Source organism: Pituophis catenifer, unplaced genomic scaffold (genome assembly GCF_029215685.1).
Source record: "Pituophis catenifer annectens isolate HBS135680 unplaced genomic scaffold, rPitCat1.0.hap2 SCAF_15, whole genome shotgun sequence".
NCBI classification, from domain to species: Eukaryota; Metazoa; Chordata; class Lepidosauria; order Squamata; family Colubridae; genus Pituophis; species Pituophis catenifer.
In genome coordinates, this window is record NW_027256895.1 from 17495980 (window position 1) to 17511821 (window position 15842).

Below are 15842 nucleotides of genomic sequence, written 5' to 3' on the forward strand. Positions count from 1 at the left end.
TTACAATTTTCTTTTCATTAGCTGATGCTTATTGTTCAGTTCAGGTCTAATCACAATGATAAAACACTTGGGGAAAAAGATACACACTAATAAGCCAGCACTGGAGGAAATCATGGAGAAGATCTCCACAGCCAACATATATTTCCCCCTTGTGCTTAGATAAGTTGGAACAAAGCAAAGCCAAACACTGCAGAAGACCAACATGCTGAAGGTGATGAATTTGGCTTCGTTGAAACTGTCAGGTAACTTCCTAGCTAAAAAAGCAGCAGAGAAGCAAACCAGAGCAAGAAAACCCATAAAGCCCAAAACACAGTAGAACATGATCGATTCCTCATTGCACTCCTGGATGACTTCTTCCGACATTGACTGTGTATCAAAATCTGGGTATGGTGGAAAAATTGTCAACCATACTATGCAAATAGTGGTTTGAACAAGGGAGCAGGAAAAAAGAATAAAAGTGACCATTCTTCCACCCACCCATTTCCTCATTTTGGAGCCAGGTTTGGTGGCCATAAATGCTAGAACCACTACAAAGGTTTTGGACAATATACAAGAAACTGCCACAGAGAAGATGAATCCAAAAGCTGGTTGACGAAGGAGACACAGAATTTTGCTGGGTCTCCCAATAAATAGAAACACACAAAGGAAAGAGAGGAGGAGAGAAACAAGGAGCGTGTAGGTGAGATTCCGGTTGTTGGCTTTGACAATGGGAGTATCTTTATATTTAATGAAAATTATAAGCACCAAAATTGTCTTTAAACAAAAACAAAGAGAAAGGGCAGTAAGACTGATCCCCACAGGTTCTTCATAGGATAAAAAACTAATCTGCTTTGGAAGGCATGTATTTCTGTCAGGGTTTGGATAATGATCGTCTGGGCACCGAGAACAGTCATCCATGTCTGAAAAAGAACAAAAGAGAGATGTATATTCTGGCTTATACACAATGTCATACTGGACCCTCAATTCATTCTCCATTGAAATTATCCAATTTGTTCTTCATAAATTTGATACTTTCATCAGGGCCATTAGAGGTGGCAATTGGTGTAACTATAACAGCAGTGGTGGGATTCAAATAATTTAACAACCGGTTCTCTGCCCTAATGACTGACTGAGTAGGCATGGTCATGAGACTGTATGGGCGTGGCCAACTTGACTCACTCACATCGAAGGGGCCTTGCCTCACGCAGTCCCTTACCTGGCCTCCCCGCTGCTCACCTCACCTCCAAAATGTTTATGCAAACAGGAGGATCAGGGAGAATAGAGGGCCAATTTGTTGCCCATTTTGCCATTGCTGCCCCGCAGAACCCACCACCACTCAGATCCCTCACTTCTCCCAAGCATTTCTTTGCCCATCTATTTTCCAGCTCCATCGTGTTTCTCGCCATTATGTGCAGGCAAACAAAAGTTTGTGGAACTAAAAAAAAAAATCAATAAATTCCAACTTTGTGAGATCTTTTTCTTACATGAGAAGTTGAAATTGATTGATTGAACTTTTTTTTTAGTCCCACAAACCTGCACATATCAGGGAGAAATGTGATGGAGAAATGTGATGGAGCTGAAAATAAGGTAGGCAAAGAAGTTTGGGGGAAGCGAGGGCCTGGGTGTGGGTGGGTTGGGGAAGCTCTTCTGCCCACAAAAATCTTGTGACACCAAAAGCCAGAGCAAGACCTGCCTGGAAGAAGCCAGTCAGACTGGGAGTTGGTAATACCCTTCATCCCCTGCCCCACCCCTCTCCACATGCCACACTCCCAAATTGCATCAAAATATGGGTGGGTGGCTAAGTGAGAGGCAGGAAGCTTTCTCCCCTGATGAGGGGGGAGAAGAGACGGCAAAAGGAACTCCGTCTCGCTCCACGCACCCCAATGAAAGGCACCGGCAGCTAGGCCGCTTTCCTTACCCGCCCTCTCTGGCGCTGAAGCCGAGTGTCAGCCACATGCCCAGTCACCCATGGAGATATCAGTTGGACTGTGGTGCCAGGTGGGAGGCCACAGGAATGACAAGCAAGTGGGCTGGGCTTTGTGGGCCATGTGGGAAGCCACGGGGAAGGCAGGCAAGCAGGATTGGACATGTGCAATATATGGGAGGCTGTGGTGCAAACAGGCAAGTGGGCTGGGTCATGCGTACATGTGGTAGGCTGCAGGGAAGACAGGCAACCAGGTTGGGCCACGGGGACTGTGTGGGAGGTCACATGGAAGGCAGGTAAGCAGGCTGGGCCATGGGGACCATGGGGATGACAGCAGGGCGAGGTGTGAAGGAAGGCTCACCAGGCAGAGATCAACTGAGCTGTGTGGTTGAGGCAAATGAGGGAACCAGAGACAACAGCAGTTATGCCATGGGCATGACTCCAGCAAGTGGGCGAGGCAAGATAAGGAGTGACTGGGAGGGGAGGGGAGGGTGGGGCCAGCCAGTGGTGGGATCAGCCAGTTTTCTGAACTGCACAAAAAGTTAAAAACCCATTCACCCAAACTGGGGCAAACCGGCTGGATCCCCTCTGTATAATAGGTATTATGGGTTATTGCTTAATGCATTGTAAGCGGCCCTGAGTCTCCGGAAAAGGGCGGCATATAAATCGAACCAATAAATAATAATAAATATGCTTAGCCCCATTATATCTTGAATCTCCCTACCCTTCTCCTCTGATATTTTCCCTTCTGGACATGGAAGACAATCATAGCAGCAAAATGACTCCCCTTCTTGTTTGACTTTGCTGTATCCTGCCTTACAAGGATCATTACATAAAGAACAAGGTGGTGCCTATCAAGAAATAAATATATATATATATATATTTATCTTTGATATAGGAATTTCAAGCATTATAAAAATTAAAATGCAAAGCAACCAAGAAACCTATATCATTCATACATGTAAGTAAGAGTCAGTCAGAGCCCCAACCCTGGTCATGGTACCAGGTTTTAGAATCTCACAAAAGGTGAGCATGATTGTGGCCATCTTGACCTCCAGAGAAGTTCCAGTCAAAGTGTACTGGAGCATAAAAGGAACATTTTATAAGCTTTAAGCATTCTTTGGCTGATGGAACCTGACGCATACTCCTCCTGCCTGCCTGGTATGAATTGAAATAACTGGAGAGAGATGATACTTCCATGAATCTTGTTCTAACACATGAAGGGCTTTAAAGGTTGACACCAGCATCTTGAACTGCACATGATAGCAGACTAGCAACCTATTTAACACAGAGAATAGTCATATTGCATATGCCAAATAACCTAGTAGTCACTTACTAGATGCTCTGTTGCATTCTGCACTAGTTTAAACTTCTGAACTCTCTTCAAAGGCAACTCCATGTCAATACATAATCCATATTAGAGGTCAGAAGGAAAACTGTGACAAATATTTCTATACCAAATATTTCAAATGTAAACATTAATGCAGGTCTTTTTTTCCTTTCCCCATGGGATTTCTACAGAGGTTAAGCAAGAAATGATGCTATGAATTTTCCATCAATAGAAAGAGATGTTTATGCTTTATAAATGAAGGAAGACAAACCTAGATTCATACATCTAACCTGAGGAAATCCTACTGGCCACGTGATGGAATCCCCAGATATATTGAAGAATTTGTCAGGTGGAGCTGTGGGATCTATTCTTCCAACTTTGACCCTAATAAAGGACTGGTTTGGGAATGTGATCCAGTTGATAATATCAAATCCGCCAATGAATTCTCCATTTTTGTCAAAAGTGATCTTTTCACCAACACTATTGTTGAACGAGACACTTCTTAGAAAGGAATGAAGCTATAATACAGTGATAAAAGAGGGAGGGAGGGAGGGAGGAGGGAAGGAAGGAAGGAAGGAAGGAAGGATGGATGGATTTATAGTGGATATTGCTTGTTTGCTTTTATTTTAGTTGTAGATTAGAACCAAACAAATAATACAACAATCATTTGCAAAAAAGAATAGAAACAAAATATCATATTAATACAATAAAATGAAAATGTATAAACGTAGTATATACGTAATATATAAGATTATTTCTAATTCTCAAAACAGGTGTTTCTAATTCTTTATATTACCTGGCTGTAGTGTTACAAGTGGGGAACATCTCAGATATGACTCAAAGTGAGTCCATTTCCTCCAAAATTTCCATTTCCTCCTCACCAAGTTATTTTTTTTTAAAAAAAAAAATTAAACATTTTTTTAAAAAAACAAGAAGAGAACTTTAACAATTTTTCCTTTTCAACAGTTTCACATTAGTAAAAAAAAAAAAATACTCTTACATTTTTTTCTCCCTTATTCTAATGTATCTTTTGTACATATACTTCTAATATTAATTTAGTTATTTACATATATACGTATAAATTACCTGTGTACACAATTTCATTTCTACAGTTTTTGTTTCCTCATATTTGTTATTGTACTTCTACTTCTATTTCAACCATTATTTAATTTTTCACCAAGTTATTTTACTATGTCATAGAACATTCCCTACAAATGGTTAGAAAGGAGGACATTATAACAGGCAAACTCTTCTAGTGCCTTTAGGGACTATCTGTATTGATAAAGTGCATAATCTGGAGATGTTTCTGTTCTCTCTTAACAAAAAAAAAAAATCATTACAAGAAAATTTATCTGGGGCGGGAAAAAACCTAGGATTGCGATAAGAAATCTGCAAGATAAAAAGGATAGAGGTGGGCTCGGACTCCCAGTATGGGAAATGTACCACAAAGCAGTGAATTTGGTCTGGTTGAAAGAGTGGGGAACTCTGGAAAATAAAAGACTCCTGATCCTGGAAGGGCATGACCTACAGAGGGGCTGGCATGCCTTCCTCTGGGACATAGGGAAAAGAGCGAGGACATATTTTCATAGTCATAAAATAAGGGATACACTAATACAGACATGGGGTGAAATAAGACGGAAATAATATACAAAAGTCCCTAGATGGCTCTCCACAATGGAGGCCATGATATATCCTAACTTATTGGAATTGGGGAAAATGGTCAAATATAAAGAGATATTAGATGGGGGAGGAAACCTTAAAACAAATGAAGAGCTGGAAGAGCAGGGCATTCACATTGATTGGTGGCCATATGCACAAATAAAGCCCCGGTACAAAAAGGACAAAGAGGAATTTGGCGTTGAGATAGGTACAAACGGATTCGATAAGATTTGGATGGGAACAGATAACAAAATATTAGCGAAATTATACAACTACCTGTTGGAATACGATATGATGGAAGAGGTGGTTAAGGAACAGATGATAGCATGGGCCAAAAATATCGGACGGACTATAAACTTAAATGAATGGGACACAATCTGGAATAACAACCTTAAAATGACCAAGGCGGTGACCTATAAGGAAAACCAATATAAGATGCTGTACAGGTGGCACCTAGCCCCAGCTAGGATAGCTAAAATATATCCCAACATGAGTCCCAATTGTTGGAAATGTGGTCACCACCAAGGCACCTACTATCATTGCTGGTGGACCTGCCCCCAAGTGAAAAAATTTTGGAAAATGATCTGGAAATGGCTTATGGAAATAATAAAAGAAAATATTGATTTTGAACCAAAGACCTTTCTCCTGGGAATCCTAAAAACAGAATATGAAAAAAAGAAGAAGTACCTTATTACACATATAATGACAGCGGCAAGAATAACCTATGCTCAATATTGGAAGGAGAAAAAACCACTAACCGAAGAACAAGAAATCAAGAAAATATTAGAGTGAGCTGAAATGAGCAAGCTAACATTAGAACTTAACGAAAGAGAGAACACGGAGTATTATAATGTGTGGGAGTTGTGGTACGAGTGGTTAGAGAAAAGAATCAAAAAATTAAATCTGGGAAGTATCAAGGTTAATTAATAATGTTCATAAAGAGTTAACTATTACCATGTACATTACTGAACTAAGATTGCAATCTACGTAAATAACAAGTAAACAATATGTATATAACTGTATATAATTAACTGTATATAATTACCTGTAATAATACCCAAACTATATACAAGCAAAGATACAATACTATGTAAATAATATGTAAATAAGTTAACACCACGAAACCGAAAAATGCAGAATTGTATTTCTATATTTTCACAATAAAAACCAATAATAATAATAAAAAAATCATTATGATATTCATAAATTTGACAGTTACATCAGGACTTTTTCAGTTGGCAATTGGAGCAAATATATATATATAAGCATTTGAAATGATCAGATAAATCAATATTTTCCATGAATTTCCTAAACGTTGTCCATAAATTATAATTTTAAATCATGATTGTTTTCTTCAATGTATCCCACTACCTCCTTCATTCCCACTTATTGAAGTATTGTTCAAGGAAAAATAAGAGTAGCAGTTACTAAATACGTTATAATAATGAGAACAGAGAACGTGAAAGGAACACAGTTTCATTCTAGAATAAACAGGAGTTAACAAGGATCCTTAGAGTAAACATATCACAATGGATTTTAGTGGCATAAAAGCAGAGTTTTATTTCCACCAATTGACTTCTGAGGGTAGAATAACCCTGGTAATGAGAAATAATGAGCAGAACAGCAATGCAAGGGAGCCTCAATAGAAGGTCTATGATGAGATTCATGAAGAACATCTTAATCAGGAAATGCCTTGAAAAGTGGGCATGACAGTCCTTTGAATAATTAAAAAAGTTGGTATGATTCACTAGAAACATTCCAATCAAATCTTCTAGAACAAAAGGTTACCAAGCCTCTGATCCAGCACATAATACAGAGGTGGGGGGGGGGGACCAGGGGTGAAATGCTACCAGTTTGGATCGATTTGCCAGTACCGGTAGTAATAAATGTTACCGGTTCAGGAGAACTGGTATTTCCGACGATCAGCTGTGCCACATGAAATCCTGCTTTCTAGGGAATCTAAATTGCTCAGCACAGCTGTTTCACCCCCTCATTGTTCTACTTACCTTTGTAGACTCAAAAAAGGCTTCTTAATCCTCCTTTTACAGCACTGTATAGCACCTGTGGTGTACATGTGCGTGAAGCATGCATTTGGCATGCACCGTGCATGCATGTGTGAAACAAACCGGTAGCAAAGCGAACCAGTACAAACTTCAGAGCATTTCACCCCTGTGGGTGGGTGGGGTGGGGGGACCATGTCCTTCCATCTATTTATAGACTCATCTTTATAACAGTTAATTTGAGGGACTGAAGAATATTCAAAAGGTTGTTGCAGGAGTTTTGTAAAATGCCTATTATACCATACGAGCATATAAATATTCCAGTTCAATAAGTCAGTAGTTTATTTCACTTTTAGAATCATAACAATGTCCTAAAAGTATTATTCGTTAAGGTTGATGGACACATGTTGCTACTATACATATGGTACATTTCTCTGCTTTAGATCTTACCTGCCATGACACTTGATTCGGAAACTTCTGCCTTCTTTCTTTCACTAATATTCTTTGCCTGGATTTTGATGAATACAAAGATTGCAAAGCATGTGCCACGGCATAGACAGCATTGTAAATATTATAGCTCTGGCCACTCATGTGTGTTTCAAACACGGATGTAGGAAGGGTCTCAAGCCTCTCCTGTCCAGTACATTTCTTCTCAGACGTTTCTGCTTCAGGATTGGTGAAGAAACAGTTGAATGCCTGTTCCCAGAAATCTTTCCTAAAATAATCATGCTGGTTGTTGATTGGACTTATGCTTTCAAGAAACTTCGGAAAGTCTTCAATCTCCTTTGTGTGAACCGCAAAGGATAAAGCACCTTGCAGGAAACGGATATCCCACAATCTATGAAAGGAAATTGAAGTGTAATCTGTCTGAGCTGTTGTAACCCAGATTTTTGTCTTCTTTGGTATATCCTCCACTTCTGACAATTGCAAGTACATTCTCAGAAAAGTTATGGACCTACTTTCACCATATAAAACTACGACATTGGCTGTGCTGTTCATGAGAACGTGGTATATATGGAGTCCATCACCTATTACTTCATTAAAATCAACATAAAAAGCTACATAAGGAAAGTCTTGTATGAAATCAAAGCAGATGCCATGCTGGGAAAACATGGGAAGCACCTCCTGGACAAATTTCTCTCCATTGTCATCATTCACGGCAAGAACTCCAATCCAGATCCATCTAAAATGCAACAATAGCTGGAGAAGAGCACTATGCTGGTGGGATTCATCTGGAAACATTTGTTGGAAGAAAATGGCTTGAGTCTCTTTATTCATGACTGGTGCAGAGCCATAGGTCAGCTAAAGGAAGTAAAAAACAAAGATTGTTAGGAGTCCCTGAAAATGTGTACATACAATTGAATCTTCAGGTGTCCTTGAGCTTAGATACTAAAACATGTTCCAAATATTTTTTTTTAAATTTGATTTATATGCCACCCTTCTCCAGAGACTCAGGGCGGCTTACAATGTGCTCAGCAATAGCCTTCATCCTTTTGTATATTTATACAAAGTCAGCTTATTGCCCCCACAACTGGGTCCTCAATTTACCTACCTTAGAAAGGATGGAAGGCTGAATCAACCTTGAGCCTTGGCGAGATTCGAACCTGCAGTAATTGCAGGCAACTGGTCTTAATAACCAGCTTAATAACAGGGTGCCTTAGACCACTGTACTACCATTTGCATTTATTTCAAAATGTCTATGGAGATTCTCAGTCATCCAGGTCATGGTTGTCCCAAAGTTGCTTTTTCAAAAGGCAACTGGACTTTCTGGTTTTTCTTTGAAGAAATTTCGCTTTTCAGCCAAAAAGCTTTTTCAACTCTGATTGGATGGTGGGGCCTGGATGGTGGGGAATATACTCCTTGCAGACAGGTAACACATGGCACAACATAGGAGAACAAACCCATCAGGACTAGATTCTGCAGTCCATCTTCTTTTAAAAGATAGAGGCCACTCTTTTGAACACAGCAAAGTCCACATTTTGGACAGAGAGAACCATTACTTTGAAAGAGGCATCAAAGTGTCCATCTATGACAAGATTTGAACAGTTCTCTCTCAACAGAGGGGGAGGGATATGACATCATCTGTCTCCAATCTACAACACAGTCCTCTCACCAATTACAAGAAGGTTCGACACCTATTTCCACCAGCCAGGTGGTCTTAATACCTCACTAAAAGAATGCAAATGACCAGCTGTCTGCAAGGAGTATAAATCCTAGTCAGTCATCACTCTTACCTGAGAAGAAGAATACAGACTTGCTGGATTAGAAGTGAAGGGAGGTTTCCATGGTTTAGAGGACATAGAGACTTTATTACAACTGGAGCAGGATCTCTAAGTACTGGATTTAAGCAGGTTGATTTCCTTCTTATTATTTTGAACTAGACATACAAGCCAGTTCAGTGGTGAAATCCAATTTTTTTTACTACTGGTTCTGTGGTCGTGGCTTGGTGGGTGTGGCAGGGGAAGGATACTGCAAAATCTCCATTCTCACCCCACTCCAGGGGAAGGATACTGCAGGTTCGAATCCTACCAGGCTCAAGGTTGACTCAGCCTTCCATCCTTTCTAAGGTAGGTTAAATGAGGACCCAGTTTGTAGGGGCAATAAGCTGACTTTGTATAAATATGCAAAAGTATGAAGGCTATTGCTTAACGCAGTGTAAGCCACCCTGAGTCTCCGGAGAAGGGCAGTATATAAATCAAATTAAAAAAAAAAATCCCCATTCCCTCCCCACTCCTGGGGGAGGATATTGCAAAATCTCCATTCCCACCCCACTCTGGGGCCACCCAGAGGTGGTATTTGCCAGTTCTCCGAACTGCTCAAAATTTCCACTACCGGTTCTCCAGAACTTGTCAGAACCTGCTGGATTTCACCCCTGAAGTCTTTTCTCTACTTACTATTTAGATAAATAGTTAAAACTTCCTTAATAGGTATCTATCAAAACGTTATATAAAATCTGAACATCTTCTTTATTGTAAAAGCTAAATACTCTAAGATTGTTCAGGAAGTCAGTCATCACTCTTACCTGTGGAACTTTGTAGATGTTCAGAACAGTTGTCCCATGGAGACAGATGTCAGGTCCCACAAGGACAGCAGCCAGATTTTGGGGGACCCCACATTTGTAGTTAGGAATGAATCTGCCCTGGGTGAAGGGAAGCCCCATGGAAGCAAGGTAAGTCCAACCTGGACTAAAATGGCTATTATAGATGTGAAAGCCCAGCGTGACATTGGGCAGGATCTGAGGATTTTCATTGATCTCCTTGATAGCAAATACTAAAGCCAGAATGTGCTGGTAGTTTTGATAATATATTCTGTAACAAGAATTACATAACACATTTAAAAGGATCTGCTTCAGATGATGGCATGTCCAATCTTCCAGACGTATATCTCAAAGAAAGAAACTCAATTTTCCTACAATAATAGCAATTTAAATATTAAACATAGGTAATACAGTTCCTTAAGATTTTAGTTGTACGTACATCATGTACACAAATCTATATTCTCTACCTAGAATGAATTAGATATAATTTGTCATAATGGACTTCTGGCCTACACTGAAAATACATCAAGATATTCTATGTTTGAAAAAAAGGTGTTTCTTGGTTTTGTTATTATAGCTCAGAGGAAAAAATTTTGAGCATCATATAATTGAACAGTTGGACTCAGAGCTGAAAAATCAATCAATTAGGAACTTACATAAGTCCATCTTGAAGCTCCTGAGAAGGATGTCGACTGAAATCAGTGGGATCAGAAAATGATGAGAACACAGAAATGATGCTACCAATGCTAACTTCTCCCAGCTGATGATATGTGTGACGAATAGGAACAGGCTCATCATGGTCACATTGAACATTAGGATCCTGGCATGCCACTTGAGGCATTACTATCAACAATGATACCATCAATGCTACCATCATCCATAGAAGTCTTCTTTTGGTATACAAATGTCCCTGTCTGCAACATGATTCTTGAAGGTGCCCAAGTAAAACAGTCTGACATGACTTCATCAGCTGTTTTTCAGGCAAAATAGACAGTAATATCTACCACTGTTTATACTCACAGGCTTCTAAAGGCTTCTAGTTTGAATGTCATGGGAAACATTAACAATGCTTTTGTGGTCAGGTTATTGTTTTGCCTTGGAGTCCCATAGGATTTGGAAGATACAAACAGGCTAATTTCATAATGATAGAGAGACCAGCGTCTGTATAGAGATTTTTTACATTCACAACTCAAAAAAAAAAAATAATAATAGTGAGGGCCTTCTGAGAAAGGAAGTGATGAAAAGAATGAAATTACTATATATATCTCAGTGTAGAAATATGGAAACAGAAATAGAAGTAGATAATAATAAAAGTAAATAAAAGTAGATGATAATTCACCAGATGGATTCGTGCCCGACTGACCAACCACACTCAATGTGTAGTCCTCAATGGGACTGGATCTACATGGAGGGAGGTATGCAGTGGGGTAGTATTTTTTTTTCCCCAAGGTTTATTGGGTTTTTATTTTTAAACATATATCAAGATCAATACATGAACAGTGTGGCCTCTGGGTATGGTTCATGTTAATACAAATAGCAACAGTCAATTGTTACATTAATCAAATTTATATAATCCTAATATAAATGTACTTTATTATTTTAAAGTAGTTATTCAATATTTCAATGTTCCATTCTAATGTCAATAATCTTCTTGAACATACATTGTAATACCATCTTTCAACCTCTCATCTTTCCATCTAATTATTGCTTATATTCAATTTATATAGAAATTATAACTACTAATATTCTCCCTAATTCTTATTTCTACCTCTATTATGGCTTCTAGTCAGGTCACTCTTACTAAGCCTAATGTTAATACATATTTATGTTAACATAAATATGTTAACATATTTATGTTAAGACATAATCTTTTATATAAAGGTGTATATTCTTATTTCTACCTCTATTTCTAGTTTTTAATCAGATCATCATTTTATTAGAAAAAAGAAGAAAGAAAAAAGGGGGAAAATGTTATTGCCCATTTTATTACTTAAATTCTTATTCGTTTTTTGGCCTTCCTCCCATATTCTTCTCTTGGATCTTTGTCACTGTCAGCATCTGTATCTTCATTATTCCATCTCTATCCTCCTAAACTCGCAAATCTCCAGAATATCCACCCATACTCTTATCTCCCTTTCAGAAATATCTTCCAGATTATCCAATTCCAATTCCAATTTTATATCTCTCAAAAAGTTTTTCTCATCCTCTTGTTTTATTTGGTGATTTGTCTGTTCTATATTTTCCTCCATTCTTTCTGTTGCCTCCTCTCTTTCCTGGCCTCTTTGATCTTCATTCATTGCCAGTTGTATCATATTTTCTACTTTGTCACTTATGTCTTGGATTAAGTCTTTTATCTCTCTTTGGTTCTTTGTCATGGTATCCCTAATGCTTTGAAACATCCATGCCATTTTTCTTGAAATCTCACTCATTTTCCCCTGAAAGGGCATCTTGTCTTAGTTTAATAAATCCACTTTTAGTCAGGACCACAAACAATATATTTAATTTTAGTTTGGTCATCAAAGAGTTCAATAATCATAGCACTTTACATCTCAGGGTTATTAATCAATTCCATTTAAATAGTCCAGACAGTTTCCACACAACAAAAGTCACTTTACTTCACTTAAAAGTCATACTTATCCTCACAATAGTAAAACAATTAATTATAGGACAGTTAGTATCACCACAATCCTTCAAAAAGATGTTGCTTGTTTTTTCTGTCAAAGTTTTCCTAGATTTGTAGTGGTGTAGTATATTCCATTCACCAGTAGATGGCAGCATCAACAGAGGTTTCAGCTTTGTTTCAAACATGGTAAACTAAAATCAAAATTTAATTCAGTTTATAGAGACAAAATTAAATACTCAAATCAATTCAGGTACATAGTTCCAGCATATTATAATGCCTTTCCATAACAACATCTACCCAGTTTAAAATCCAATTTTCTTTGATTAAAAAGTCTTTAGCTTTTCTCCCCTCAGTTCCTTTTATTCAGGTCTAGGATTTTTCTCTCTATGATAATTCACCACTTTGAAGAAGGTAATTCTAAGAGTCTTCTCTGGATTTTCTTCTTTTTTCCTTTAACTTTAGGGACTAAATGCAAAAAAAAAAAAAATAAAGAAAAAAGAAAAAAATCTTCTCACCCAGTTCCAATCAACTGTTCACTAACTCCACTCCAGCACCAGTCTTAGGTATTACTCGGTGGTCCTAGCTTTGTGGCAGCCATGTTTAGACTGCCTCTTCTCCTTGTCATGGCTGAGAGGGAAAGAAAAAAACCGGTGTCAGGCAGGAGAGTTGTGATTCTCCGCAACCTCGCAGGGCACCCCTCTTTGCTTCATCTCCCCTACAGGGTGGCTTTGGCTCCTTTCAGAGCCCACTGATGGAGAGAACTCAGCATGGGATCATGGAGTCCTGCTCGACGTGTCTGATATCGCTGCAACTTCAACCAGAAGTCTGTTCCAGTACTCTTCAATATCTTCATAAATAATTGGACAAAGGAATAGATGGGGAACTCATCAAATTTGCAGATGACACCAAGCTAACAGGAATAGCCAACACTCCAGAACATAGGCTTAAGATACGGAAGGATCTATTACAGATTTGAACATTGGGCCCTATCTAACAAAATGAAATTCAATGGTGAAAAAAGTAAGATTCTACATTTGGTCAAGAAAAACAAAATGCACAGGTACAGTGTTTGTTTGTTTGAATTTGTCAAACAAAAACGAGAACAAGAATAAAAGAATAAAAATCCAGTGACAGGGATGATAGGCACATTAGTGCACTTATGCACGCCCCCTCTACTAACCACTGAAGTATGATGTAAGGTCCACGGAAGTCAATTTGTGACTGAAACTATGAAAATTTGTAGCTGAAACAACTGAATCAGGTAGAGCATTCCAGACTTTGACAACTCTATTACAGAATCATACTTTTTACAGTCATGTTTAGAACGATTTATATTACGTTTGAAGCGGTTGTTAGTGCATGTATTATTGTGATTAAAAGAAAAAGAGTCATTTACAAGTAAAACATTACTACATATAATTTTGCATGCAATACCTAGGTCTGACTGCAAGTGACACAGTTCTAAGTTATCCAAACTGAGAATTTCGAACCTAGTAGCATAGGGAATTCTTTTGTGTACAGAATAGTGCAAGACTTTTCTTGTGAAATACTTCTGAACCTGCTCAATTGTACTGATGTCAGATATATGGCAGGGATTCCAAACAGTTGAACAATACTCTAAGATTGGTCTAGAATAAGTTTTATAAATTCTAATTAGCAATTCAATGTTTACAAAAAAAAAAAAATCTGTGCAAAATTAAATTTACAATTCTTAAATTCCCTCCATTGCAGGGAGGCGGAGCCGATTAAGTGGTTCCGCCAAAGGTGCCTAATGGACCCTGAAGGGTTCCAGAAGGAGCTTGGGGAGATACCTGACTCCCTTGTCCACAGTCCAGCCAAGACCGTGGTGGCTGCCTGGAATAGGGCGGCATCCGGGGCACTGGACCGGATTGTGCCTTTGCAACCTCTCCATGGTGGTGGATCCAGGAAAGCTCCCTGGTTTACTGAGGAGCTCCGGGAGATGAAGTGCCAGAAGAGACGTTGAGAGCGACACTGGAGGACCAGTAACTCCAAATCTGACCGAACACTCTTAAGATCCTTTATTAGGACTTATTTAGTGGCGATACGGGTGGCAAAATGTTTGCATTTTTCTGCACTTATTGCATGCGCTGATTCGCACCCAGCTGCCCTGTTTAGGGTGACGCGCTCCCTCCTTGATATAGGGGGAGTGGAAGAGCCCTTGCAGAGTAGAGCTGAGGAGTTTGTGCAGTTTCTGTCAGATAAAGTCGCTCAGATTCGGATGGACCTGGACTCTGATTGGGCAATTCCTACTGAGATGATGGGGGCAGGTCTTAATGCTATTGTGTGGGATGAGTTTGAGCCTGTGACTCCTAAGGAAGTGAACAAGCCTGCAGGGGCAATGAATTCCTCCACTTGTTTGTTGGACCGTGCCCCTCCTGGCTGGTCTCGGCCAGCAGGGAAGTGACAGGAGGCTGGCTCCAGGCTTTAGTTAATGTGTCCTTGAGGGAGGGGTCCTTCCCGCAACCATTGAAGGAAGCGGTTGTAAGGCCCCTTCTCAAGAAGTCTTCCCTGGATCCAGGAGAATTAAAGAACTGTCGTCCAGTCTCCAATCTACCCTTTGTGGGAAAGGTTGTATAGAAAGTGGTGGCACTTCAGCTCCTGCGGTCATTGGATGAAATGGATTATCTGGACCCTTTTCAGTCTGGCTTCAGGCCTGGCTACAGCATGGAAACTGCTTTGGTCATGCTGATGGATGATCTCTGGCGAGCCCGAGATGGGAGTCATTCCTTCATCTTGGTGCTACTTGACTTCTCAGTGGCTTTTGATACCATTGACCATGATATCCTTCTGGGACGACTAAGGGAGTTGGGAATGGGAGGCACTGTGTTATGGTGGTTCTCCTCCTATCTCTCTGGTCGGTCACAGTCGGTGTTGGTAGGAGGACAGAGGTCGACCCCTAGGCCCCTTGTTTTTGGGGTGCCTCAGGGCTTGGTCCTCTCTCCCCTCCTATTTAACATCTGCATGAAGCCTCTGGGTGAGATCATCCAACGATACGGGGTGAGATATCAGCAATACGCTGATGATACCCAGCTGTAGATCTCTACCCTCTACCCATCAATTCAGTGATGCAGTGGATGTGATGTGCCGGTGCCTGGAGGCTGTGCGGGTCTGGATAGGAGTCAACAGGCTTGTCATAAGTAAATGCCTTATTCTATAACAAGAGATATGTATATATGTACAGGATATTAAGAGTTAATTCATTCCTCCTCCTTTAATGTATTCATGTGTAATCACCCCCTTCCTTGACTCCTCCCCTTTGATATAAATAG

At 39.6% G+C, this 15842-nt stretch overlaps 1 protein-coding gene across 1 annotated transcript; it reads right to left on the reverse strand.

Moving 5' to 3' along the window:
- LOC139324498 (vomeronasal type-2 receptor 26-like) lies at positions 1–10770 on the reverse strand. Its single transcript, XM_070954210.1, has 6 exons — positions 10586–10770; positions 9915–10200; positions 7343–8194; positions 3524–3751; positions 2628–2754; positions 1–899 (listed from the first exon to the last, which is right to left on the reverse strand). The coding sequence occupies exons 1-6, from the start codon at positions 10768–10770 to the stop codon at positions 1–3; spliced, it is 2577 nt and encodes an 858-aa protein (XP_070810311.1).
- Positions 10771–15842: the final 5072 nt, after the last annotated feature.

What these genes read in the sequence shown, in the direction of transcription:
- LOC139324498 (XM_070954210.1), bottom strand. Translation starts at nt 10,770, where the DNA reads ATGCCTCAAGTGGCATGCCAGGATCCTAATGTTCAATGTGACCATGAT. An exon ending in CGAATCAAGTGTCATGGCAG is followed by an intron (nt 3,752 to 7,342) that starts GTAAGATCTAAA and finishes ACTGTATTATAG; the next exon opens with CTTCATTCCTTTCTAAGAAG. An exon ending in GAAAATATCAGAGGAGAAGG is followed by an intron (nt 900 to 2,627) that starts GTAGGGAGATTC and finishes GTTCTTTTTCAG; the next exon opens with ACATGGATGACTGTTCTCGG.